This window comes from Castor canadensis, chromosome 6, assembly GCF_047511655.1.
Source record: "Castor canadensis chromosome 6, mCasCan1.hap1v2, whole genome shotgun sequence".
In the NCBI taxonomy this organism is placed as follows: Eukaryota; Metazoa; Chordata; class Mammalia; order Rodentia; family Castoridae; genus Castor; species Castor canadensis.
This window is the reverse complement of record NC_133391.1, coordinates 141,009,603-141,035,918: the sequence shown is the minus strand read 5'-3', so window position 1 is coordinate 141,035,918 and position 26,316 is coordinate 141,009,603. Positions and strand designations below refer to the sequence as shown.

At 35.2% G+C, this 26,316-nt stretch overlaps 1 protein-coding gene across 1 annotated transcript in view; it reads right to left on the bottom strand.

The window, feature by feature from the left end:
* The window catches only part of Oxct1 (3-oxoacid CoA-transferase 1), a 127,367-nt gene that overhangs the window by 50,554 nt on the left and 50,497 nt on the right, over positions 1-26,316 (bottom strand). The window contains exons 8-13 of the mRNA XM_074077543.1: positions 22,799-22,906; positions 21,430-21,544; positions 19,062-19,156; positions 17,701-17,749; positions 10,452-10,524; positions 9,772-9,847 (exon numbers count right to left, since the gene is read on the bottom strand). Coding sequence (XP_073933644.1) covers positions 9,772-9,847; positions 10,452-10,524; positions 17,701-17,749; positions 19,062-19,156; positions 21,430-21,544; positions 22,799-22,906 — 516 coding nt within the window. The remainder of the gene's footprint in view (positions 1-9,771; positions 9,848-10,451; positions 10,525-17,700; positions 17,750-19,061; positions 19,157-21,429; positions 21,545-22,798; positions 22,907-26,316) is intronic.

The window sequence follows — 26,316 nt, the reverse complement described above, 5'->3', positions numbered from 1 at the left end:
AATATACAGTACCCCACATGTATGGGTTCCACAACCTCAGACTCAACAAACCATAAATTAAAATTTAAAAAATGTTTCTGTACTAAATATGTATAGACTTTTTCTTCTTGTCATCATTCACTAGGCAATGCACAATAACAACAACTCACATGGCATTTGCATGGTAGTAGGTAGTATAATTTAGAGATCATTTAAAGTGCATGAGGAAATGTGCATAGGTTATATGCAAATACTAAGTCATTTTATACAGGACTTCAGCATCCACACATTTTGATACCTGTACAGCACTCTGGAAGTAATCTATCATAGATTTTATGGGATGACTGTATTTAACTTATGGTATTCTATGAGAACTCAATAACAATAAATATACAAATTATATAGCAGAATACCTGGCCAGTAGCTTGTACTTAATAACTTGTTAGTTACTTCCTTGAAAAAAATAACAGATTTAAAATTTATCTGTGGCTTCTGAACCTTAATCATAGTTTTTAATCATCAATAGGATCTTTCAGATATGAAGAATTTTCCTTACAAAATGAATATATCAAATATGTTACAGTCTATAAATATACCATTAGTCTGAAAAATATTGGATGTAAATAAGAAAACTAAGAATTATTTTTCAACATAATGCTTTCCAGATAGTCATAAACAAAGTATTTTGGGATAAACACAGTATTTAAGTATATAATAAATAGCTTATGTTTCTAATACCATCCTAAATTCATAAATCACTAATATAATGCTGCCTTAAAAAAAAAGTGTCCTCATTTGTTAAATTGATGGACAAGAAGGAATGATTTTTTTTGCTGTTGGAAATTCTGCAGGTATTAAATGTGTTTTTATTTTTTTCATTTTATTATTTGGTGTTTAGTAGTATTGGGATTTGAACTCAGGAGCTCACACTTCCTAGGCAGGCACTCTACTACTTGAGTCACTCTGCCAGTCCCAAATGTGTTTCTAATTGTCACAGAAAGTAAAGGTCTACCCCATGGGCAGTGCAGCCTTACTCCCTGATAAAATGGCAGAGCTAGCTGGCAGAGTGGCTAAAGTGGTAGTGCACCTGCCTAGCAAGCGTGAAGCCCTGAGTTCAAATGCCACTACTGCCAAAATACACAAGATCTGGCTAGGTTGTTTCAGAGTCCTCTCCAGGTAAGAAACAGCATGGGCTATAGAGATGGCCCAGATGCACAAGAACCATAGATGGAAATACCCCCCACACACCAAGGCTTAGTTGAATATGAGTTTACAGGGGAGAATTAATGGCTGCAAGGGAACAGTAGGCCCCTGGGCAAACCTGCTGATAACTAGATCTTAGATAAGGGCTCTTCTGTCTTGCTTTTGACAAATGTTCAAACATGGGAACTATGAGACAGCAGTGCATGAGGTAGATACCCAGAAGGAGAATTTAAAAAGGAAATGGTCAAAAGCCAACTTCCAGGACCTTGAGACATTCAGCAAGATCCAGGAATACAGGAGAAGGCAGGAAAGGATTCGACATAAAGGATTTATTTGATTAAAAAGTGTCCTGTGATTCCCTCTCCCAAATCCCCATTTCTCAGCAACCAAGAAGACAGGTAAGAATATGCCAGCTCCTTACTTAACTGACAATGTACAGCCCTGAAGGTGGAGAACTTGTGGATTACTCTTACCTGAAAAAGCTAAAACAGCCCTTTAGAGGAAGAACCTACACCACCATAAAAAGCAGCACAAGTACGCAAGTGCTTCCAAGAGGTGGGCACGTGGGAAAGGCTAACCTAACCACATCTTAGCACTTTGTCAAACAGACATGTAGGGAGGAAGAGAGGACACTATTAATGAGAGTTTATGTGTCTGGCCATTTTCTTGTCTTCCCCACCTCTTGAATTTTGATCCTGATGGGTGCTGATCAGTGACTTAGAGGAGAAAAATTAGTAGAGGAAAAAATGCAGAAGACTACACAACCTTCCCCATAGGCAGGCAGCCTATCCTGGGAGAACAGAAGTGAGAGGAAATGTCTTGTTTTTAAATGCATATTGAAATGCTATTCACTATTTTGGCCTGGACCCTTTAACTTCTGAATCAAAAAACTGAGTGTGTGAATTGAAGTGACCTAAGGTCAGTCTACTATCTGAGGGTGTGCTGAAATGTCACACAGTCTCTAAGTGTTAATTAAGGGCAGAGAAAAAGCCTCCCTAACTGAATAAAGTGAAAGGTTCCACAGGAGATTAAAAAAGAGATGTGTTTTTATTTCATCCACATACAGAACTTGTTCAACATATTGGATACAGAAGAAACATACACACACACACACACACACACACACACACACACACGAACACAAACATACTCATGTCTGCTATAGCTGGCCACATTCAGTAACACAGAGATGAGTCACCATTAATGTTATCTTTTAAAATGACTAAAGATAGCAGCACTGAAACTGAATAAGAGGGAAGAAGAGACTTCAGTGCCCTACAAAAGAGTAAAGCACTACTTGCTCTTTAAACAGTCCCAGATGGTAGTTTTTAAAGAAATGCAAAATTATAGAGTGTAATGATATAACAAGGGAAAATCTGAGACCAGTGATGGTAATAGAGTAGAAACTATTAAATATTGTGGGGTAATGTTCCTTGATGGTAACTCAGTGATACCCAAAAAAATCCCCTAAAAACATGACAAAGATATTCTCTGTATAGGGATTTGTGCTAAGGAAATCATTCAGTAAGTACACAGAGACATAATTTTAAAAGTAATACTAACAATATTAATAATTAGGAAATCAGATTAATGCATGAAAATATAGCTTTCACACATCAGATGGCAGACAGAACAGACCAATGATCTCTATGAAAAGGAAAGCCAGTGAGATGGACTTTCAACTGCCCCCAGCCTGGGGAGACACTATAGGTTGCAAGACAGTAAGTACAACCAACAAGTTTGTTGGGCTTAGAGGTTAGAGCAACTAGAATTGAGTTGAGATCTCAAAATACCAGAAAAGATGTCACCACAGAGAATTCTGAAAATTTGTAAGATTACCTTAAATACTTATGCGTGCATAGATGAGAGAAAAATAGGCAAATCTTAGGAAAGAAAAACTATCCAGTATTGGGAACCAAATGTCCAGAACTTGCACAGGTCTGGGAACAATTCACATTTCTATCAGCCACTAAGGAAAATATTATAATTTATGAAGCATCGGATAGAGTCCTCAGGAGGAAGGCCATGTTCAAGTCACCTTAACAAAGATTAAAAACAAATATTGAAAGGATCAACCTGAGATAGCTGTGAGACTTGGGATATAAGTGAAAAAAGAAAGGCAGTGGCAGTCTGGATCTGAATACAATAAAATCGCAAAAAGGAGCAAAAATGTTAAAAAAAATACATGAGGATTTTCATTTTCATTTCTTATTTAAAAAGATTGCAGTCTGTTTAGAGGAAAAATAATATCAAAGTATTAAGGGGTTTATAACACATGATGAGTAAAATGTATTATTAATATTAAGAAATAAAAACAAGGGTAGGAAATAGAAGTGTACTCTTGCATGATTCTTATGTGTAAAGTCATATAACAGATCTTCGTGTAAATTATGACAAAAAGAATGTTATATACACTAAAGAAATCACTAAAAACATAAGTAAACAAAAGTGAAGATAAAAATAATCATAAAATACATAACTGATCCAAAGAAATCAAAGAAAAAGGAATAGATGAAGTAAGTAGAAAAAAATCATATGCTAATAGATCTAAATCCAACCATATAAATATAAATGGCCCAAATAACCCAATTGAATAACCCCTTCAGAGTTAGAGAGTAATAAGAAAGCATAATAGAGGGGGTGAATTTAATCAAAGTACATTATATTCATGTATACAAATATCACAATAAACCTCTTTGTAAAATAAAATATGCAAATAAAAAAGATGAAAAAGACCCACAGAGTATATAAGATAATTTTAAAAAGACAAGACTTAACTACATGACCATAAGAACTTAAATGTAAAGATGCTACCAAGCTTCAGGCAAGGAGACTAAACAAATATATATTTAACACTATATATATATATATATATATATATATATATATATATATATATATTACTGTATATACATTATATTGCATATATATTACAGTAGACTTTAGACTAAGGAATAGATATAAAAATAATAGGTCAATTCATTAAGAGAATGTAACAATCTTAAATAAGTATGAATGCAAGTAGGAGCACTTCTAAAATAAAGCAAAATGAGATACAACTGAGAGTAAAATTAGGCAAGACCATAATTAGAACTAAAGAATTCAACACTATTCTCTCAGTAATTAACAGAAAGACACAGAAGATTTGAATGACACTATCTACCTACCTGACCTGACAGTCACAGATCTCTACCAACAATAGCAAAATACATATCCTTTTCAAGTACAAATGAGTCACTAAGATATCCTGTATTTGGGGCTCTGAAAAATATTCTCAAATTTAAAAGAATTGACACTCTATAAAGTATATTCCCTGACATGAAAAGAATTAAACTAGAAATCATTAAAATAAAGTCTTGTGGAAAATCACCATGTGTTTGGAAAGTGTCACACTTCCAAATAACCAATGAATCATAGGAAAAAAGAAAATACTTTGAAGAGAATGAAAACACCACATAAAATTTGTGATATATCACTTACACAGTGCTTAGATAGAAATTACTTGTTTATATTAATAAAGGTTTCAAATCAATGATGTAAGGCAAGAGTTTGAAAATGTTTTCTGTAAAGAGCAAAATGGTAAATATTTTAGACTTTGAAAGCCACACAATCTTGTATTAGTCTGTTCTGTGTTGCTACAATACAATACCTAAGACTGGGTCATTTATTAAGAATATATATTTATTCCTTACAGTCTTGGTGGCTGGGAAGTCTAAGAGTAAAAGGCCTCATCTTGTAAGGCTGCATCATCTCATGGCATAAGGTAGAAGGTCAGGCAAGAGAGCTCACACAAGAGGGAATTAAAAAGGGGGCTAAACTTGCATTTATAACAAACCTATTCTCCAAGTAAGTAACCCATTCCCATGAAAACATTCCTGTGGGCAGAGAACTCATGACCTAATCAACTCTCTTTAGGCCTCACCTCCTAACACTGTTGCATTGGGGATTAAGTTTCCAGTACATGGATTTGGGAGGATATATTCAAACCATAGCAAGTCTCTATTCCAACTACTCAGCTTTTCTATTGCAGCACAAAAGTAGTCATGAGTAATATGCAAATGAGTACATATGGCTGTGTTCTAATAAAACTTTATTTACAAAAAACAGACAGTGGGCCAGATTTTCTACATGGGCTATAGTTTGTGACCCTTGCCAGAATATCACTCCATAAATACAGAACATTTTATATATTTTTGTTAACTGCTAAATCCCCCTCACCTCAATAAAACTACAACAGTACATGGCTCTTAGTATATTCCTAGTAAATACTTGTTGAATGAATGAACTAATTTAATACCCAGAATAAGCGACAATGAGTTAAATATTTTTATCACTTAACAAATGAGTCCACTAAGTGGAAATGATGTGTCACATCATCAGTTAGTGAAAGAACCAGTATTTAAGCAGAGGTCTGTCTAATGCCAAAGTTTTATGTGCTTTCCACTCTATTGCATGAATAAGGCAAAAGCACTGCCGAATAATTATAAAATCTTCACATCACCACCTACATATTTCCTAACTCATGGTTTGCACTTTCCTGCGCCTTCAGATCAAATGAACAAGATACCAATGTGTTAAAATAATATGTAGATAATGCAATCTTCACCTAGTGGTAATCTATATATTTATATATATATATATGGACTTAATATTTGGATTATACAATTGAGGCAACTAAACCAATAGACAGAATCTTAAATGCAACATTCCTTTGAGAGGCTTAATTAAGAAGACTATTATTTTAGCTTATTTTAAAACTGATATCACATCTACAGGACCCAATCAATTTTATGTACGCAGAAATCTACGATTAATGACTGTAACATTAATTTGTGTTTATTCTTTCAAATGCACAAAAACTGAAAAATGTGAGGGAAAAAAACAAACACCAAAAATTTTCTTCTCTCCCTTGCCTTACGAATGCCCCTTTTCAATCCTCTCCGTGTGTAAGGAGAGGGCCCTTGTCTCTAGTGCCACTGATGTGGGCGTCCCTGTCCAGGGGGCTGCTATTCATGCTTTCAGTAGCAAGCTCCCCTAGCTGATCACACACATCTGCTTCCCTTCATAAGTCAATAATCTATACCAGCTGTTTTCCAAAAATAGGCGTTAGAAAGGCACAGAGCAGATCTGAAAGTAGACTTTTGTTGGCTGCACATTTTTCCCCCGTTCTTAGCTTGTCTGGGGTTTTGCCATCATCATGCTAAATAGGAAACTTGAAGGAGTGAACTACTATTGTCAATTTCTCCCTTTGTGGACACTCAGGGCAGAACCATTAAAGTCTGTGTACATGGGACCAATGCTGCATATTAAGAAGCGCTTGGAAGGTAAAACAAATCGTATCCACACTGCTTGTCTTTAAGGCTCAATGCTTATTATAATCTGACACCACAATGATAGTGATGCTGCGAACTTGAGGCTTACACAACCATTTAAAAATTATTAAACTCCTGGGCACCAGTGGCTCACTCCTGTAATCCTAACTATTCAGGAGGCAGAGATCAGGAAGACTGGTTCGAAGCCAGCGTGGGCAAATAGCTCATGAGACACTATCTCAAAAAACCCTTCACAATAATAGGGCTGGTGGAGTGGCTCAAGGTGAAGGCCCTGAGTTCAAGCCCCAGTACCACAAAAATAGATGAATAAATAAAAATTATTAAACTCAGTGAAAAGATAAATGAAAATGAAAAATTATATAATAAAGCTAAATTTTGCAGCTTCCTGACTGACAGATTTTGCAATATAATGCATCTAAATTTTATAAATCAACAAAAATCTTTGGGACAAACAAATAGATTGCTTACTGAAACTGCATAAGGAGGGTAGGCTACATCTCATCTATAACCAACAAAAGCAAGAAATGTATCCTGAAAAGGTTTAATTTTTGGTTGTGAATATAAATGTAGGATAAGTGGGGTATACTGATTCCTGTGGAATTGTCTTACTTGAACTAGTTTATTTTTAGGCAAATGATCCCTCTTTAACGTTAAGCAATAAAGCATTAAAGAAGATGAAAATAATAGCCACTAGTTACTGAGTACGATAGTACTCACTTATCATTTTCCTATGATTTAATTCTAACCAAAAAAAAAAAAATGTGTTTCAGATCTTATCATTTGTAAAGGGTAGGGCTGAAATTTAAACCAGGTCTCTTCCAATCTAAACCTCAAGGTCTTGACTCTGAAGCCATTCTGAGTCCCAAAGAATGAAAACATAGACTGTATCACTGTGAAGAAGTCAAGAAGTGATTATCATTTACTGAAAGAACAAAAGAAACGCAAATTGCAAGTGACACTACCATTACTGAAAGAGTGGAACCAGACTGAAGAATGTTTGTATGCATAATTTTTCTCAAACACATTACTATGATGTTACTTCATGATGTTCCAGAGCTCACAATCATCACCCCACTAGGTCCATTCCTCAGCAAACTCATTAAGCTCCAAACTACATTAAGAAAATTACAAAAACAAAAACAAAAAAAAAGAACAAAAAAACCCACAGGTATTTTAAACATTCCTAGAGACCTTAAGAGGGTATATAAAAATATGATACACATTGAAAAATCTTTCTTACAAAAGGACAGCTACATAATGCACTCTCTGTGACTGATTCTTGTTTCACTGTATGCTAAACTATAATAAAAACAAATCTCATGTGTGCTTTTTATCTAAAAAGTCTCGATTAAAGTCCCCTGAAGGAAAGAACCTGTTGAACACATTCCTACCTCATATCCAGGACCACTGTGCAAAATGACTTAAGAAACCATTAGTCCAGTGAAACAGACATGTTTAAAACCTAACTGCTTCTCTTCATAAGAATCAATGTTATTTCCTTGTCTGCCAAGATCCCCTTCTCAACTTATCAAAGTAATTACTATGTACTACGTGTCACTGTGACATGTGCTTTGTATGTATTTCCCCATTTATTCCTTTATATAGTCCTATAAAGTAGATACTATGCTATCACTCCCATTTTACAGAGTAGAAAAAATAGGCCATTGGTTCAAGTTATACAGCTAGCAAACAATCAAAATAGAATTTCAGCTCAGATTTATCTTACAACAAGGCTTTTGTTAACCACTGTATTAGTTACTTGACATGCAAAATAATCTAATTTCAAACCTTCATTTTATAAATGAGGATGTTTTAACCCAAACACTTTAAGTAATATGTGGAGGTCATACCTTGATTACTGGTAAAGTCAGGGCAAAACTCAGGGTTTGCTTTCCCATACTCCTTCTACTATTCCATATTGTTATTTTCTAATATTTGAAAATAGATGCATTCTGGTTTCATATACTGATAAGTATTCCCACAAACTGTCAATCTGACTCACTGTATGATGCTTAGGAGATCCTCCCAAATTTCACTGAAGCATCCAAGAGCAGCCAACCCTTGTAACTATAGCTAATTTCAAATGACAAATCATTTTTATAACTCGATAGCAATATAATCATATGATTCATGGCATTTTTCAATTATATTTTAATTATGAATGATTCATGGTCATTATTTAATGTACTTGTTTCAAACTTGGTCATATATTAGAATCATCTGGATTGTGTTAAACCACCAAGTGCAAATTGGAAAGGTTGGGGCTGGAATCTAGGCCTCAACATCTTTTAAACTCTGAAATGATTCCCAATATGCAACAAGTTTAAGAACCAGGACTTTAATAATTACTAAAACTTTAAAATAATATTTCAGGTAGTATTAGATCAACAGAGCAAACTAATATAATCTTTAACATTGTTGTCAACAATGTTAATCATCTTCATCAAAAAATTAGAAAAAAAAAAACCTAAAAGATTAAAAAAAGTTACATCACAGACTATCAGCCTTAGTTACTTAACAAAATTACTTTTTAGTTAGTGCTATAGAGAAACACATATCCTTAAACACACACCCACATAAAAAGAAACTTGAGCCACCAGCCACTGTGAACTCATAATCATGGACACATCCACTGGAGTTTCCATGCATGAAATCAGAAAGCAACACCCTGGAATATAGTGACCAACACTCATGGAGTAAATTCTGATTGCAATCCTTTTCCCAAAGCTAGAGCTAAGAGGTTTCTTCCTTGCTTTAGGTCATTATTAAATGAAAACCTTCAGCCTTTTACAAGCATGTTTAACCATCACAAAGACTGCATTCCATAATAGAAGGCAATGTGACTGATTGATTATGAGGGCACATGACCAATCAAGAGAGGATTGTAATCACTTCAAGAAAAATAGAATGTGTTGATTGTTCTTTCCAGTTATAAAATATTAGTTATAATTAATGTTTGTTACTTCTTCTTTCATCAGAGTATAATTAAGCCATTTAAAAAAATAATCTTCCCCAAATCTGTTTTTTTGAGGATAATGTTACTTTCGGTCTGAACTTGCCTATTGTTAGTCTCAACTAAATAGTAACTGGTAACATGCTTAATTAAAATTTGATGCAAAGAGGAAATAGACACAAATCTTTATTCATTTTTTGACAGAACATGTTCTTATAGCAACTTGAGGTTTTTTCCTTAGTATTTCAAAAGAATTATTTTGATGCAAGCACAATTCATAAGAAAAGAAAAATGTCTACTTACAGGTATCATCCAGTTAGCCAGGTCACCATATTTGGAAACCTGCATTGCTCCTAGCATTGTCAGATTGACATGTCCCCTAAGAAAGAAAAAGGACAAAATAAAGCAAACTTTACAAGCCTTATGTCCATATTACTTTGAAAGTGCCAGCAATTAAAATAATACTATAACTCCAAAATAAATTTCCTCTCCTTCTCCCCATAACTGATTTCTAGATAAGCTTCAAGCTGATGCAGAGAAATAACCATTAAGAGTTTTTAACAAAATTATAGCCTATATTGTCTCCCAAAACAAAATGAACATAGGTGTGCACAGTGAAGTTTGTTTCCTTCAGTGAGAGGGAATATGACTGGATTTGAAGACAAATGCAGCTGAAAGGTGAGTGCACAGTTTGAAGAAAATGTTGGGACCTTCAGAAAGGACCTTATAAATGTTTACTTCAATCCAAAGATATATTTTCCATGTTGGGGGTTCTTTTCAAAATAGTGGGTGGGATATTTCAGTGCCCAGCCTTCAGCGGGAATAATTTCATAGCTTCCTGCAACTGAATAAGCAGTGATACTTTAATGGGACTGTGGGAAATGGGACCATGTCTCAGAGCCTTGCTCACACTCAGGGATGACTCAACTCACTCCACACTGTGTGTTCACACAGCAAGCGTGAGAGGCTCCATTATTACATACCCTCTAATCATGGCGAATGATTCATCGCTGGAGAAAAAAGAGGCTCCTGGAAGAACAGTAACTGTTTCCTTGCCTAAACACACACACACACACACACACACACACACACACACAAAGAAACGAGGAAAAACAAGGGAAGAAAAGACTATTAGAATTCTGTTATCGTGGTGGACAAAGAGCTCTGTATATTCTCTGCTTCCCAAAAAAATAAATAAATAAGCTCCCTTTACTTACTCCCACTGCATAGGGAGTAAGGGGACAGCATAGGAATTGTCCACACTGCAAAGGGGAATATTTTTCACTGACATTGTTCAGCATTGCCCCTGAAAGGTGACAATAACCAACTTTTGTGGTATTATTACTAGTAAATTCTCAGACACTGCACTTCTCTGTTGCCTATACCTGTCCTCCTGCCACCATTCTCATCCCCTTTACAAGTCACTTGGAAATGCTAATAGGACTGAGCAAGGAGTTCTGGGGTGGCACCTGTCAGAATCCAATGCAATAAACAGGAACATAAGAAGAAATGCAATTTTGAAGGGAGTGACACAGAAAATGTCCTTTGGTTTTTCCTTTTTAAAAAAATCAACCAGTAACTTTCAGTTAAAAGATGAGTAAGTTCTAAGGATCTAATATATAGCACAGTAGCTATAGCTAATAGTGCTGTATTACATACTTGAAATTTGCTTAGATGGTAAATATTAAGTGTTCTCGCCACAAAGAAGAAATGAAAATATATGAGTTGATGGGCATGTTTATTAACTTCATTGTGGTAATCATTTCACAATGTATACACTTATCAAATCATTACTTGTTACACCTTGAATATATACAGTTTATTTGTCAATCATTCCTCATTGCTGGGGAGTAGCTGGAAAATTCTTCACATTTATCCAGTCCTCACACTGCTAATAATATAATTTGACTCAGAACTTCTCTGTTCAGGAACTTCAGGAACCCAGAAACTGCTCCTGGTTTCAACCAGAAAAGTGCTCATCTGCCACCTGGCCAAAGGTAAGTCAACTGTCACAATCTATATGTGACCCCAGTGTAAGAGGGCAGACAAAAGGAAGGGGAACAAAAGCTGTGATTCCACAATGAGAGTATAGAAAAGCTGCCAACACACCAAGAACAGAAGTGGTCTGACCATTCCCAGCTATCCAACACAGCTATCCCCTCAGCTTCTCAATCTCACTGACAGCTAATTTTTCTACCAATGTCCCCCTCCATTTGAGCTGGAATATGAAGAAAAAGTATACCGATTTATATCACGCTGAAATATTTATTCCCCAAGGGAGTTTGATTCTAAAATGATGGAAACATTTTCATATCTTCTAAAATACCATAAAACTGAAAAACCTTGGAAAATACTTTCTGCTATGATTTAGAAGGGGCTTTTAGCCAGCACAGAACCTGGAGTTTGAATGAGATGATGCATATCAAGTCCTTTCTTTAGAACTTGGCTCAGACAAACAGCTCCACAAAGATTAGTTTTTATTATTGCCATTGTTATTGCTCCCTCCAAAGTTCTTAGAAAAGACACCATGCCATTGCCCCTTTAGAGTTAAATGCCATGGACCTAGAAAATGACTTATACAGTGGGGTATATAATGAGTCTATATGAGCTCAACATTGCTAAACCTCATCATACCAAAACTTGTATGTACAACAAAATCAGATCCTTACCAGTCCTGTAAGGTGGAGAGTCAGGGAGGAAGAACTTGTAGATCAAGAAAGAAGAAAAACATTAAAATCCCAATTCTTTTTTTTTTTTTTAGGTATTAAATCACAATGACTTCCAAAGGGTGTTCTCCACTATATGGGAAATTTTGAGACCAAAATGATTTATAAAGCATAATTTTATTAAAGAACCCAGAAAACAACTCTCATGGAAAATGGTTATTAGGCCCCTGCTAATTCATCCTGGTATGTTACAAATTACATTCTTTTGAAGTAAAGCATCTAATTATCAGCATTTTAATTTAAATTTATTTTAATTGCTACATGAAAATTATACATATTTATAGGTATAATAAAATGTATATATTGTGAAATGTTCAAATCAGGATAAACATATCTATCTCCTCTAACATCATTTCTTTATGGTTGAAATATTTAAAATCCTTTCTTCTAGCTTTCTAAAATATATGGCACATTATTGTCATGTATGCCCACCAGAACTCCTTATTCCTATCCAAGTGTCACTTTAGTACACATTGATAAATCTGCCTTTCCTCCTCCCTACTCTGGTTAACTACCATGCTATTCTCAGCTTCTATGACATCAACGTTTTTATATTTCATATATGTCTGAGAATATGTGGTACTTGTTTTTCTGTGTACAGCTTATTTCACTTAACATAAAGCTCTCCAGTTCCATCCATGTTGTCACACATGACAGGATTTCATCATTTTTATGGTTGAGTAGTATTCTACAATGTAAATGTACAACATTTGCCTTATCCATTCATTAGTTGATGGATAGTTAGGTTGTTTCCATTCTACTGGTTATTGTGAACAGTGCTGCAATAAACATAGGAATGCATACAGATTTTATTATTTTTTGCCATCTACCCAGAAGTGAAATTACTGGATCAATGATAGTTCTATTTTTAATTTTTTAAATTGTCAGCATTTAAAATTATCCAATATCTAAATAAAAATAAGTATCCTAAAGTTGAATCTATGATTTTCTAATGCAATGTCCAAATTTGATCAAGAAAAATCTTACATAACTCTAATAAGTAAGACAATCAACATAAAGAATGACAGCTTTCTTATTTGGCTATTCCCTATTGGCTTCTTTCTCCTTCATTTTTCTCTGTGTTTAGATCTGAATATTTTCATAACATTTTGTCAATAGAGTTCCTCAATTTCATAGGTACTGAGTCCTTTGGCTCATAACTTTATAGGTCATTTTCTTAACAGTGTATCTATTACATGCCTTGAGCAGTGCTGCAAAAAAAAATACCCTAAACTGCTTGTTCTCAAGCTTAAACACCCATCAGAATCATATGAAAGATTTATAAAATTTCAAATTTCTGAGAGTTTCTATTTCAGAAGGTGTATAATTGAGGCTCAGAATTTCCTTCTAAAAAGTCCTTAGTGATATGGATGCTATGGATCTGGGGGTTTGGAAAACCAGTGTCCTAAGAAAAAGGAGCTTACCATGCAGCAAAAGAGATAAATAGACATATGATTACAAGGCACAATGTGGTATGTTTATGAGAAAGGTACTAGAATGTTATAGGTTCAGAGTAGGGACATTTTTGAGTTACAGAAGAATTGGAAATGGACAAATGACCATGAAGGATGGGTGTAAGGCATTTTGACAGCAAATTAAAATTATGGAGTTGGGAATGAAAAGGAACTAGGTAAAAAAACAAAATCTGGTGAAGGGCCTGGTAAGAACAAAGACATGTAGGAAGGAAAGTATGAATCACACTGAGAATACAGTCAGCAGTCTTTACAAACACTCGTGTGAGTGCACAAAAGCATACTTGTAGGGCATAGTGAAAAATAAAACTAGAAAGGATGGCTGAAATCATTACAGATATAGAATGCTGTATTGTCATACTTTAGTTGCAGGCCTGCAGATACCTTTAAAGTAGGGACTCTCCTTTTCAGAACTACAGATCTTTAGGGCTGAATAACTCTATGGGGGCTGTTCTAACCGATGCAGAAGGCTTAGCAGCATCTATGGCCTCTACCCAGTACAGGCCAATAGCACTCTCTCTCTAGGGGTGACAATCAAAATATCTGCAGATATTGCTTAATGTCCCCAGGAAGGCAGAAGCAAGGATGGTTCACCATGTTCAAATCAACAAACTGAGTGCAGCACATAAACACAGACAAAAATTACATGACCATCTCAACTCATGCAGAAAAAGCCTTTGACAAAATTCAATATCCCTTCATGATAAAAGTTATTCATCTGACAAGGGATTAGTATACCAAATATATAAAGAGCTCAAAAAGTAAATACCAAACAACAAATAATCCAATTAATAAATAGGCTAATGAATAATTTTCAAAAGAAGTACGAATGGTCAATAAATACATGAAGAAGTGTTTGATATCTTTAGCTAGATAGTAATATGTCTACAGTAAAATGCCACTTTGACATTGATATTTTATCTCATCCCAGTCAGACAGGCTATCATCAAGAAAAGAAACAACAACAAATGTTGGCAAGGATGTAGGGTGGGGATTGAAGGTGGGGGCAGAAATGCTTATACACTGTTACTGGAAATATAAATTAATCCAGCCACTATGGAAATCAGTATGGAAGTTCTTCTTAAAAAGCTAAAAATAAAACTACCATATGATCCTGTTACATCACTTTCTGGGCACATAATCTGAAAGAATGTAAGTCAACATACAATAGCAGCACCTACACACCCCTGTTTATAGCAGCACTATTCACAATAGCCAAGCTGTAATCAACCTAGGTGCCCATCGATAGATGAGTGGATAAAGAAAACATATTATATATGGAGTACTATTTATCCACAAAGAAGAACAAAATTATGTTGCTTGTAGGAAAAATGGATGGAAAGGGAGATTATCATGTTAAATGAAATAAACCAGACTAGAAAGACAAATATCACATTTTCTCATATGCAGAATCTAGATTTTAAAAGAAGACACAAAAATACAAAAGGGACTATTTGGAAGGTGGGGGAGACCAGCTAGAGAGAGTATGTCTGAAGATGACTGAAGGGGCTGGATATGATTAAAGTACGTTGTATACGGGTATTAAAATTCCATAATGAAACCCATTATTTTGTATAATTAATATACAGTAATAAAATGTGCTTCTATTTGAGGATGAAGGAAAAGTTAATCTCAGAAAAATCATTGCTTATATTAAATTATCAAATGATCTGAAAAGATATCCAGAAGTGTGCTCTGTTCAAAGATGTTTTCTAGAGTATATAGTCCTATCATCCACATTTACACAGAATAGAAACACTTTTTTAAAAAACATACAGCCATTCCCTTAATTTTTCCAGAAATAATGCCCCCATCGGTTTTTAAGAAGAAACATATATTTTCCTAGAAAATGTTATTCACTTGTATCTTCTATTTTAGCAAGCATTTATCTGAATCTCTCAAGACTTAATGAAACCAAGAGACATAAACTATATTTAATTTAATTTAATTTCCTATAAATAAATAAATGAGTATTTAACCTTAAAGGAGGGAGAGATTGTTGAAATAAATAAACGAGTATTTAACTTTAAAAGCGAGAGAGTGCTGAAATAAGTAAATGAGTATTTAACTTTAAAGGGGGAGGGGAAAGATTGCTGTTTAAATCTTTTCAAATTAACACAGCCATTTGGCTGATCTTCCAAGCAATTTCCAGGTATTGTGGGAAGTTGAGCAAATCACCAATTTATATTTTATGTTCTTTGGCTCAAATTATTTCCTCCGTAATTTGTATGGCTTCAAAAATCAAAAGCACCAAATATTGCCAGGTTTGGTGGTGCATGCCTGTAACCCCATTTACGCAGAGTAGAAAGATCAGTCCAAGGCTGGCCAGGGAAGAAACGTTGAGAGCCTATCCTTATCTGAAAAATAACTAAAGTAGAAAGAATGGAGATGTGTGGCTCAAGTGGTGAAGCACTTGCCTAGCAAGCACAGGCCCTAAGTTCAAAACTTCAGCACTGAAAAAAAAAAAAGGCACCAAAAATCCCAAGAAGGTCTCCATTGAAAGAGTTAGAATACTACTCTGCCAATTTGCAACTTGGCACCCTCTCCACAATGAACTGTTGTTTTACAAAGTGATTTAAGATTTTATGTGGTATTTCAGAAGTTGAAATAGAAAACTGATGGCTTCGTTAGAACCGAGCTACTTTTAAGCTCAGTAGAATCAGAAACACCTACTGTCTAACAAGGTCATTGAAAAAGATTAATTCCTTTTCCAAGGAAAGTGGGTTTTATGAACTCAAGCCTGAAATTTGGAAAATGGAGTAATTCATTTTGCAAATAACTCACTAACATCATAAATTAATTAAATCAAGCAGCAAATATTTTCACAGATCAATGAGTTATTGCTAAAGGGTACAGTACAGTCAAATTACAGCCTTGGTTAAATGTCATTGCATTATCACAGTGGGTCTTTCAGAGTTGAGTCATGTTAACTTATTCAACTATTCAATCAGAAGTTGTATTACTTTCAAAAACTCTAGGTATCGAACATCAATTCTCCTTGGCAGCTGGCCTTCATGTTCACCTCCTATTACTTCTGAAATGTACATATACAATTTTTGAAAGCAAAGTAACAATAACACTTTTGTGGGGGATAGAATGAATAAAGGAAAGATGCTGAAAGTCCTGCTAAAACATAAAAATTACTTCTTACGGGCAGCTGTCCTTGATCAAGGATAAACCACAGTCCAACATGATGGCAAGTGTTGCCTCAAACACAGGCAGTGACCATGGCCAAAGGCTTGTTCGTCATCCTCTACTAGGCTGCTAATACCTGTGACTCAATGTTCCAGAAAATAACAACCTAATAATAAAGGCAGAGCATATGATTACCAGAACAAAGGAGAAGATCATGCTTATGTTCCCAGCTCAAAGAAAATATACTTTTGCTCACATCCTTAGGTTGTATGTTTGGAGGATGCTCTCTCAATCCAGATTGGACTAGAAGATGGTAAGCATCACCTACACAAAAATTTCCAACCTTTTCCTTTAGCTACTAAGGATGCACTCCCACCTTCTCCATCCAGAGGAGGCTGATCTATTTATTTCAATTTGGGATTGGTCAATGAGTGGCAAAGGCTGGAGACCCAGCAAAAGAGACCCTTCCTCTACCACAATCACTGAAGTTGGTGGTCTTCTTCTACCAAAGGCCATGGTTCCTGTTGGGTGGCCGTCTCTTGCCGTTGTCCCTTAAGGTCTATAGGTAATAATAATTCCCTGTGGGGTTAAAAATTCCATTTCACATTGCTCTCAATACCCCCATTCCAGAGTGTTTTCCATTTACAGTCAAGACCCTGACTAACCCATCAAAGCTTGTCCACTGAATGTGCCTCCATTTGCATTTCCTTCTTTAGCTCAGTCATTCTTGAATGAGAGGAGACCTCAAAGAAGGACTAGGAAGGCTCATCTCCCTGCTTAATCGTAATAGAGTAAAGCACTCTCCAGGAAGAGGCAGAGAATTGTGTCCAATTCCTTGATACTATTTGGCAGTTAACAGCAAAGAAAAATGTTGAAAAAAATGTAATAAGTGAGTTTACCTGCATTGATTAGATCTGCATCTACTTCGTGTTGTAATGGATATGGACCCTGTCAAATACAGCACACATTCAGTTAGTATAGAGGATTCTCCTGAATCACACCCTAAAACTGTAATATAAACAACTCCTCCAAAAACCCTAAGAAGTTATCATCCAAGGACATGAGCCTTTTAAAATAATTCCTGTATTTTCATGGCTCTTTTTTCATATTAATTATTGTTTACTATGTTAATAGTATAACTGGGCAAGGGGAAAATATTTTCTAAAAATGACCAGTTATGCTATTAGAAATATATGTCAAGAAAACAAAAAGTCATGTTTAGCACCTAATAAGCAGCCAAGTTATTCGATGAACCTTTCTGGTAGGATTCATGAATACCAACTACATAGATTTGTCATTTGGCTAGAAGGACTTGGAAAGGAAGTTATGACTTTCCTATGTGTAACATGGAAACTTCTGGTTTTGGAGTACTTGTACTTAGTACACCTAAGTGTGGACCACATTATGCTCCCTTTGCCTGGTTCCTCTCAAGGAAGGTTTTATTTCTAAAAATGCGTATCTAATTCTGTATGTGTGCATGAGTGTTGCACACGAGTGTGTATGTGTCGCGCTGGGCGTGTGCTCCACCAGTGAGATACATCCTCAGCCAACTTTGCATAGAGTTTTATAAGGCAACTCTAATCCCTTGAATGGGGCAAGTAGTTTTACAGCATAACATATATTAAACAAAAAGGAGGAAAAGGAAAAAAAAGGAGACAAGGGCTGGCTGAGTAGCTCAAATAGTATAGCACCTGCCCTGAGTTCAAACTCCAGTATTGCCAAAAAAAAAAAAAAAAGGTGAAGAAAAAGCTAAGATAAAGTCAAGAATGAGGAACTAGAAGAACTATTGGCTTTGTAGTTTTTATATACTTTTCAAAGAGGGACCAAAATTTTGTCCTATAAATAAATTGAAAACACACTAATGTTTTAGGCCTATGTGTATTTCTCTTTAAATGTTGACAATGGATAATTCACATAAACTTATTTCTCTTGTCTTCAAAATGAAGATAAATTAAATGCAAGTCTTTGGCTTTAATAGAAATATACTTTTATTTAGATACATGGCATTTTTCTATATTTGAAAATGGTCATTATCATTACTTCAATCAGTATCGACTATATGTCTATATGTCATCAAAGGTAGTCTATTAACATTACTCATCTTACATATTAGATGTACATTTCCATATGTACAATTTTTACTGCAGTGATATTAAGGTCTACTGAGAAATAATAAAAGTTTAGGAATATTATAAATTGGCAAGCTACAAATAGTCTCTGCCATAGTTAAAATTAAGGAAAGTTTTAATTTCCATCTTACCAAACCCAGGACACCATTTTCACTTTGAAGATGAACGGTCATATTTGGGCTGATAAAGTTGCTGGCCAGAAGTGGGATTCCTATGCCCAAATTAGCTGGAAAAAAAGTTGTTAAGGCCTAGTCTATCAAAAGTATAGAGAATATACCATAAACATCTGCAATCAGAATTGAAGCTTTCTTTTAAAGGGAAATTGCTATGAATGTAATAATTGAATATATTCTTCAATCACCCTCTGGGTACTGGTTTATAATTTTCCAAAAAGGAAAACTCTAATTAGTTACAGTTTTCTCAATAACATTAATATGCTTTCCGACAAAGGTATCAAAGGGGTGGCTCCAGAAGCTAACCAAGAGATCATTTTAATAAAAGTGTGAGACATATTTTATTTGTGCTCAGGAAGTGTGGATTGATGTATCATGACTGATTTATTATTGAACATGGCTTATCCTTTGTTTAAATACAATTTTCACTATACAAACTGTCAGAAAATTAAGATTTAATATTACAAAAAAGTGATACCACTTTTAGATTTAAAAAAAAATCTGATGATATCAAAAAGTCTATCTAATGTATATGAATTCCTTTGGGTCACTGTGGTAATACTCATTGGTAACTGAATCTTCACAGAAACACAAAGATGAATGTGAGGGGCATTTCTGCAAACACAGCTGAGGCCATATGAAAAGTAGCAGTACTAACTGATGGTGTGGAAATTTCTCCCTTACATAATCAAAACAGGGTAACCTTGATGTGCATGCCAGGGTGTGAGTTGAATCCTGCTTCTCAACACAGGCAGGCTGAGCAGATCGGAGCTGCTATCCACTGCTCTCCACTATTTCTTCTCACTGAAGACCTTGCCAGACTTAATACAAAAATAAGGACAATATGAAGAGACTCTAATTACGGTGAAGTCTTTAGAAATCAAGGCCAGAAAAGTAAATATATATATACCACCAAATTATGAACTATAAAGACAAGAAGTACAGCTCGATGACTCCAGTCACTTCTTGTTGATACAGTAAGTCTGTGAAGCTACAATGATAGCTTCGTGGGTCACCTGTCAACAAATCAGGCTAATGTTAGTGTTATTTGTATTGCATTTCTCAGATGTACACAGAACACACTACGCTATTAATTCCATTATGAACAGCTATTTTCAGAGAAAAGCAATCCAAATTATAAGCCTTATACCTCAATATTTTACTACTTTCTTGGTTTTTAAATACTTTTTAGTAAATCATATACCAGGGAGAGAAAAGGCTATGTATATTTTGGATTGAAAAGAGTAGGTGATATAGGAGGGTCATTTAGATGAAGGAAGTTACAAATATTTTTCATAGGCAATATAAGAGTGAATGAAGAATGCCTAGGAACCATCATTTTCTAAAATCAGTGTTGGAGTCTGTTTAAATATCAAAAGTCGATGGACCAGGGTTGAGAAAAGCCCAAGGACTTTCACCTCCTAAGTCAAGGCTGATTCCAAATCTTGCCTATGCAGGGGGTAGGTACTCTCTTCCCCTATTTTAATTCTCACCATTTGAACTAACACAAGGTATAAACTTCAAAATAAAGAAAAAGCAGGGAAGTAGAAGTAAAGAAGAGAGAAATAAATAGGCCTGGCTCAGTCAAGATCATAGGGTGAATGACTGTGGGATGCTTACAGAATGGGTACACTTGTCATGTTTCTAGTTCTTTCTGCCATAGGTCTTTAAGAATGGCTTCACTGTACCTACAGTTCAACAAATATTTACTTTATCACACACTATTTGTATTGAAAATTAACAAAATAAGAAACAGTCTCACTTCTATTTAAATGCATTCAAAATTCCAAATACTAATTGTACTAAGTCTACTCTAGCTCTTTTTTGCAAAGTGTATAAAGCAGAATTTGAATCATTCATTGAATATCCTAACAAAACATAAGACATTTATAGGATCTTTATCAAGGAAGTAGGGTTTTTTTAAGAAGTTGAATCTTACATTTCAATGAATATGCATATGTCAGAATATCAAAAAAATAAACAGCACTAGTTACCCTAGTAATTCTGAGATTTGAAGCCCTTATTGTAGATAACCTCTTTTTCCAGTAAACTCAATTCAAATACCAAACTGTATAGAAATCCACTATATACTAGAAAATGACTAAGTAATTTTTGATTGCCATTTTAGTTCAAGAAAGTGAACATTATAATGCCAGTCTCATATATTTTGATATCTTGGAGTTATATGCCATATTTGGTAAAAACAGACCAATTTTTTAAAAACTTACTGTAGACTAACACAGATCACTATTCAGGAGTCCCTGCTGCCTGATCAATACAGGAAAAGCAAGGGCTATGTCTTTAGTCTCACAATCACAAAGGATACCATACATGCCATCCTCGAATTCCAGAGCTGCCCGTTTGATGATACGTTCCCTCACATCATCTCCACGTTTACCAGATTTGGCTTCTCCATCTTCCTCTTTTCGGACTGATAAGCGCTTTAAAAATAAACACACACAAAAAAGATTCATGGTTGATGGTATGCTTTGCATTTTATCAGCTTCAATATAAAAATTTCCTGGGGAGGAAAAAAAACCCTCATTACCACTAGGAGACTACCTGCAATATAACAAAGAGTTTAAAAAAGAATAAGATGGGTGATATCTGATGACTGAAATACTTCTTCACAAGGTAAATAAAGGAGGTCAGTTTTGTTATGAGAGGAAGATGCACCTGCTCTGTCTCTTTGAAGCAAATAATCTCCTGTTAGTCTCATAATCACTACTACTACTGTTACTCATAAGACTCCTATAACTGAATTCTCCTCAGGTGTTCAGAGACTGAGCCAGAACAAAGAAAACGAAATAACTGTTGGAAATCTGTTTTCTGGGGCTGTCAGAATGTGTTTGCCAGGTGTTACTGCTGCCAAATGCCTATTACCACCTGCAGAGTCTAGACAGGTTTTGCTACCTGTGCATCACGGAAATCACAGAAATATCCAGAAACCAGTCAGAAAACAATTTCCATTACTAAATCTCCTTGACACAGACTCTAGTTTCTCTTTGCCAGTTTCCCATCTTTTCTCCCAAGGCCCCTGACAACAGTTTTGGGTTCCAGAATGTCTTTCTGTTTGATGTCCACAGGGTAGTGGGTATCTCTGATTCCCTAATATCCTCTACTGTATGTCTTGAATCTTGACATCAACTCGGGCCCAGCTGGCCATTCCTTATGTTCTGACTGGTCTTGAAATATTTCCAATGCTCCTGGTACTCAATCCTTGCACAATTTCATGGCTACCAGCTGTCCAGAGCTCAAAGCTAATTAAAAATGATAGTCTTTCTGCATTACATGAAAGTACAAAGCAATTTCAAGATAGCTAGAAACTTTGAATACTTGAATCCAAATACTCTGGATACTTTGAAGCAATTAAGCAGTAAGACTCCAGCAGGGGCAAAGTCACCAAAGACCTTCTCTTCTCGCTAGGACAGTCAGCAAACAGAAGCCTGGCAGACACAGCCTAAAGAAACACAGGACATGATCATATGTACCTTGTGAAAACAAGGTACTGCCAGACTGGACAGTATTGCAGAAAATCATGTTCCCTCAAAATGAACACATGAGAAGTCCAACTAAGATGCAAAGCAAAATCTGTTGCTTGGTTCCAATCTCCTATCACTTGGAGTGGCCTTTGCGACACATCCCTCCAGTAATCAGACCCATAAATACTGACAAAAGAATCTAAGTAAAATTACTTCAATTCTCTTTTCATAATTTTCTCCTTTTATAAGGCGATGCACATAAATTTTAGGAATATGTATATCTTCAGCAGCAAATGATCCAATATCCACAATTTCTTCAACCTAGACAAAGGGAAAAATATTTAAGTTAGATAGTGAAAGCTTAAAATGGACATTCTTAAATTTTCTTTAAAAAGTGAAGTATATGTGTCTTTACTTTCAATTTAGACTGGATGGGCAATATAAATATATACATGAGATAATAAGTATATGTATTTATGTATGTATATGTGTGTACATGTGTGTAATGTATGTTACAATTTCCGGACCCACAGAAGAAATTCAAATGCGTATGTCTGAACATAAAGTACAGAACACAAAGCTCCACAACTTAGTCTTTTCCTAAAAGAGCTTCAATTACAAATTTATCAAATGGTTGTCAGTACAGCTGCTTGAACTCTCACAAATTGCAGCTCAAATATGCAAAACTTGAAAGCACATTCCTTAATACAGATTTTCAAAATTAATGGAAAATTTATCATATCAAAGACAAAAATCTGTAACAACATCTGCTTGGTCAATTGAAGAGCTTTTTAAATATAGATACAAATGCTATTTGTAACAGTTTTTAATTATTCCTGTTGTTAGCTTCCTAAGATCATGATAAAACTGTAATGGCAAAAATAATTTTTCTTAAAGATACATAATTAACTTAATGTGGAAATTTCAAGAAGGAAATATTAACTAATAACTATAAATAGTCAATTTAATTAGAATTAGAGTCATTCACAGGACATTTTATAGCAATATGAAATTCTCCTACTTTAGTCTGCTATTTTAGAATTTATAAAAAAGAAACTTTTCTCATCCCTATAAAAGCAATACCCAACATGACAAGGATCAAGAAAAACTAATTTCAACATGGTTGTGGTCAAATAATTACCTTTCTGATGACAGATACTATAACTACTATAGTTTGGATCTTCAATGTCCCCTAAAGCCCCATGTGTTAAAGGCTTGGTCCTGGGATGGCACTATATGACATAGTGGAACCTTTGAATGGCACCCGTGGGAATCCCTGGATCATTAGGGTAAGGGTGAGGAGTACTGTGGTACACCAACCCCTTCACCTCTCTTTAATGCTTTCTGCCATGAATGACATAAGCAGCTTGTGCCATCACACACTGACCACTATCATCACCAACATTCATTCCCACAAGGGCCTATAAGCAATGGGTCTGCTTGGTCATGAATGGAAACCTGTAAGAGTAAGTCAGGGTGACATTTTCCTTGTAAGTTAATTACCTCATTTTGTTATAATGACATCATTCTCGCTAATACAATACCCAAAGTAAATAACTTGCATAAATGAACTTCTAAAATATTAACTAAGCCATTATTTGCCTTCTTTATGCTATTCTACTTATGGTATGCCCTCACTAAGTTTTATCCCACAACGGAGGAATACCAGCAATTACAGGAGACACTTTAATTACTGTGCAATACTCCAAATAATTTTTAAAAACCAGGATATACTGGGTAAAAACTATCTTCCTTGATAAGCAAAAGGATATGTACAAAAACCAGACAATTACACCAAGAAAGAGTCAGTAAGCACATGGACATTCAAGTTGAGTTACAGATGTATCTGGGAACAAGGTAGGGGGAGACAAAGGGACTCCTTGTCCTGCACTCCATGTCTTCCCCTTCAAACCTTTCTTCCCCAGTGTTCTGTATCCAGAGTGGAGGCCAATTAAAGAGGAGATGGAGGTTGGAAGTGCACAGAAGCTAAGCCCTGTTGTTCAAATATCTCTGTAATGGGCTGGAATTTTCAACAACAGTTAGGAGTCATTCACATTGTACATCTTCTTGATTTCAGCCTCCAAAGAAGATCCTGACTTCAAAAATGTGTTTATATATTAACACATTTTCCTGAGGATATCCTGAAGACGTTTTGTTCATGAAAATACTGACTACTGCATTCATGATAATGAGTTGTAGACAACTGAAATGGTCAACAGTAGGAAATGGTAAAATAACTATGAGGTATCCACATGATGAATCAATATACTCATTGAAAGAACAGTCATGAAAGAATGACTGAAAAGTCTAGTGAGATCAGGTGAAAATATAGGAGTCAAAGGAAATCTAAAAATGATGAATGAAATGAGCTTGTCAGGGAAAAGCAAAATAAAAGATTGCAAAAGCTCTCACTAAAGATAGCAGAATGCACCTCCTGAAATTATAACGAAGAAAGTGAACAAAGGACTAAGTAAAAATAGGCAGATATAAGTGTCCTCAGACACAATCAAGATGGAAGAAAGGTAGCTAAGAACAACCCAGAATTCTCTCTGGCACTGTGAATAGTTCTCACTCAGCACCATCTGGTACAAGTAGAAATCCAGACCCTTGAGGCTTCTCTAATTAGTCCTTGCCTTCAGTCATTAGCAGGAAAAGAGAAGCTAGGAAACGCTAGTCATTATTGATTTGAACACTGTTTTCCTTGCACCCTCCCTACTTCATAATTCTGAAAAGTTTTTGTTTTAAAGCTCAGAGAAAGATAAGTATTCATCCTTTAGTGACAATGTTTTTATATTTACTTGTCCAACATTATTTATAGTGCAGGTAAGAAAACAGAGGAGCTGAGAGGCAATAACATTCTTATTTTTTATTTTATTTTAGTGACAACCTCAATCTGTTACAGCCACAAAAGTGGGTCCTACACTAAAGGCTGTTAGTGAAAAAGGCTGCACACCTGCAGAACTCAGTATGTGGTACAGAGTGAGGGTTTTGTGGGGAGGAAGGGGAAAACTCACATCCAGATTTTTTTCCTGAGTCATTTTATTTTACAAAAGTTTAGAGGAACATTTTTCTTTTGCCAAGAAATAAAAGAGCAGACAACAACAAGCAATAAAGTCTAGAATCATGAGAAATACTAAGCAACTTCAAAATAGCAAAAAAACTGTTGAGCAATGACAGAAAATGTTGCAAGTTAGATGTGGAGCTGCTCTTAATGCAAGTTTAACTGAGGGAATGAGTACCAGGAAAAGGAATGTGGAGAAAAGAGGTCAACATGAAGGATATCATTCTCAAAAATCCAAAGCGGGGGAGGAATTCAAAAGAACCAAATAGGTGACTGTCTTCTTAAGCTTCATGCTAAGACATGATATGACCAATACAAAAAAACCCTGAGAAAATAGCATGAAAGAATAAACACCTTTGATCTTAGATGTCTATACAGAAATACACAGACTGAAAAGATGAGTTGCTATCAGTGAATTTGCAAAACACATAGCTATCCATGTTATGCTAATTATACTCATTTCTTTATATGCTATTCTCCTCATCACCACTTAAAAACAGTGGTAAATAGCATTGCAAAACCATTACTGAAACCTGGTGTGAATTGAATCTCATACCAGCAGACAGTCTATAATGTCCAGTGAAACAAAGCTGATGAAAAATGTGCTCTGTCAAGAAAATTTAACATACACATTTCTGGGAAGTCACAGACTTAGGGATAGGGTAAAGAA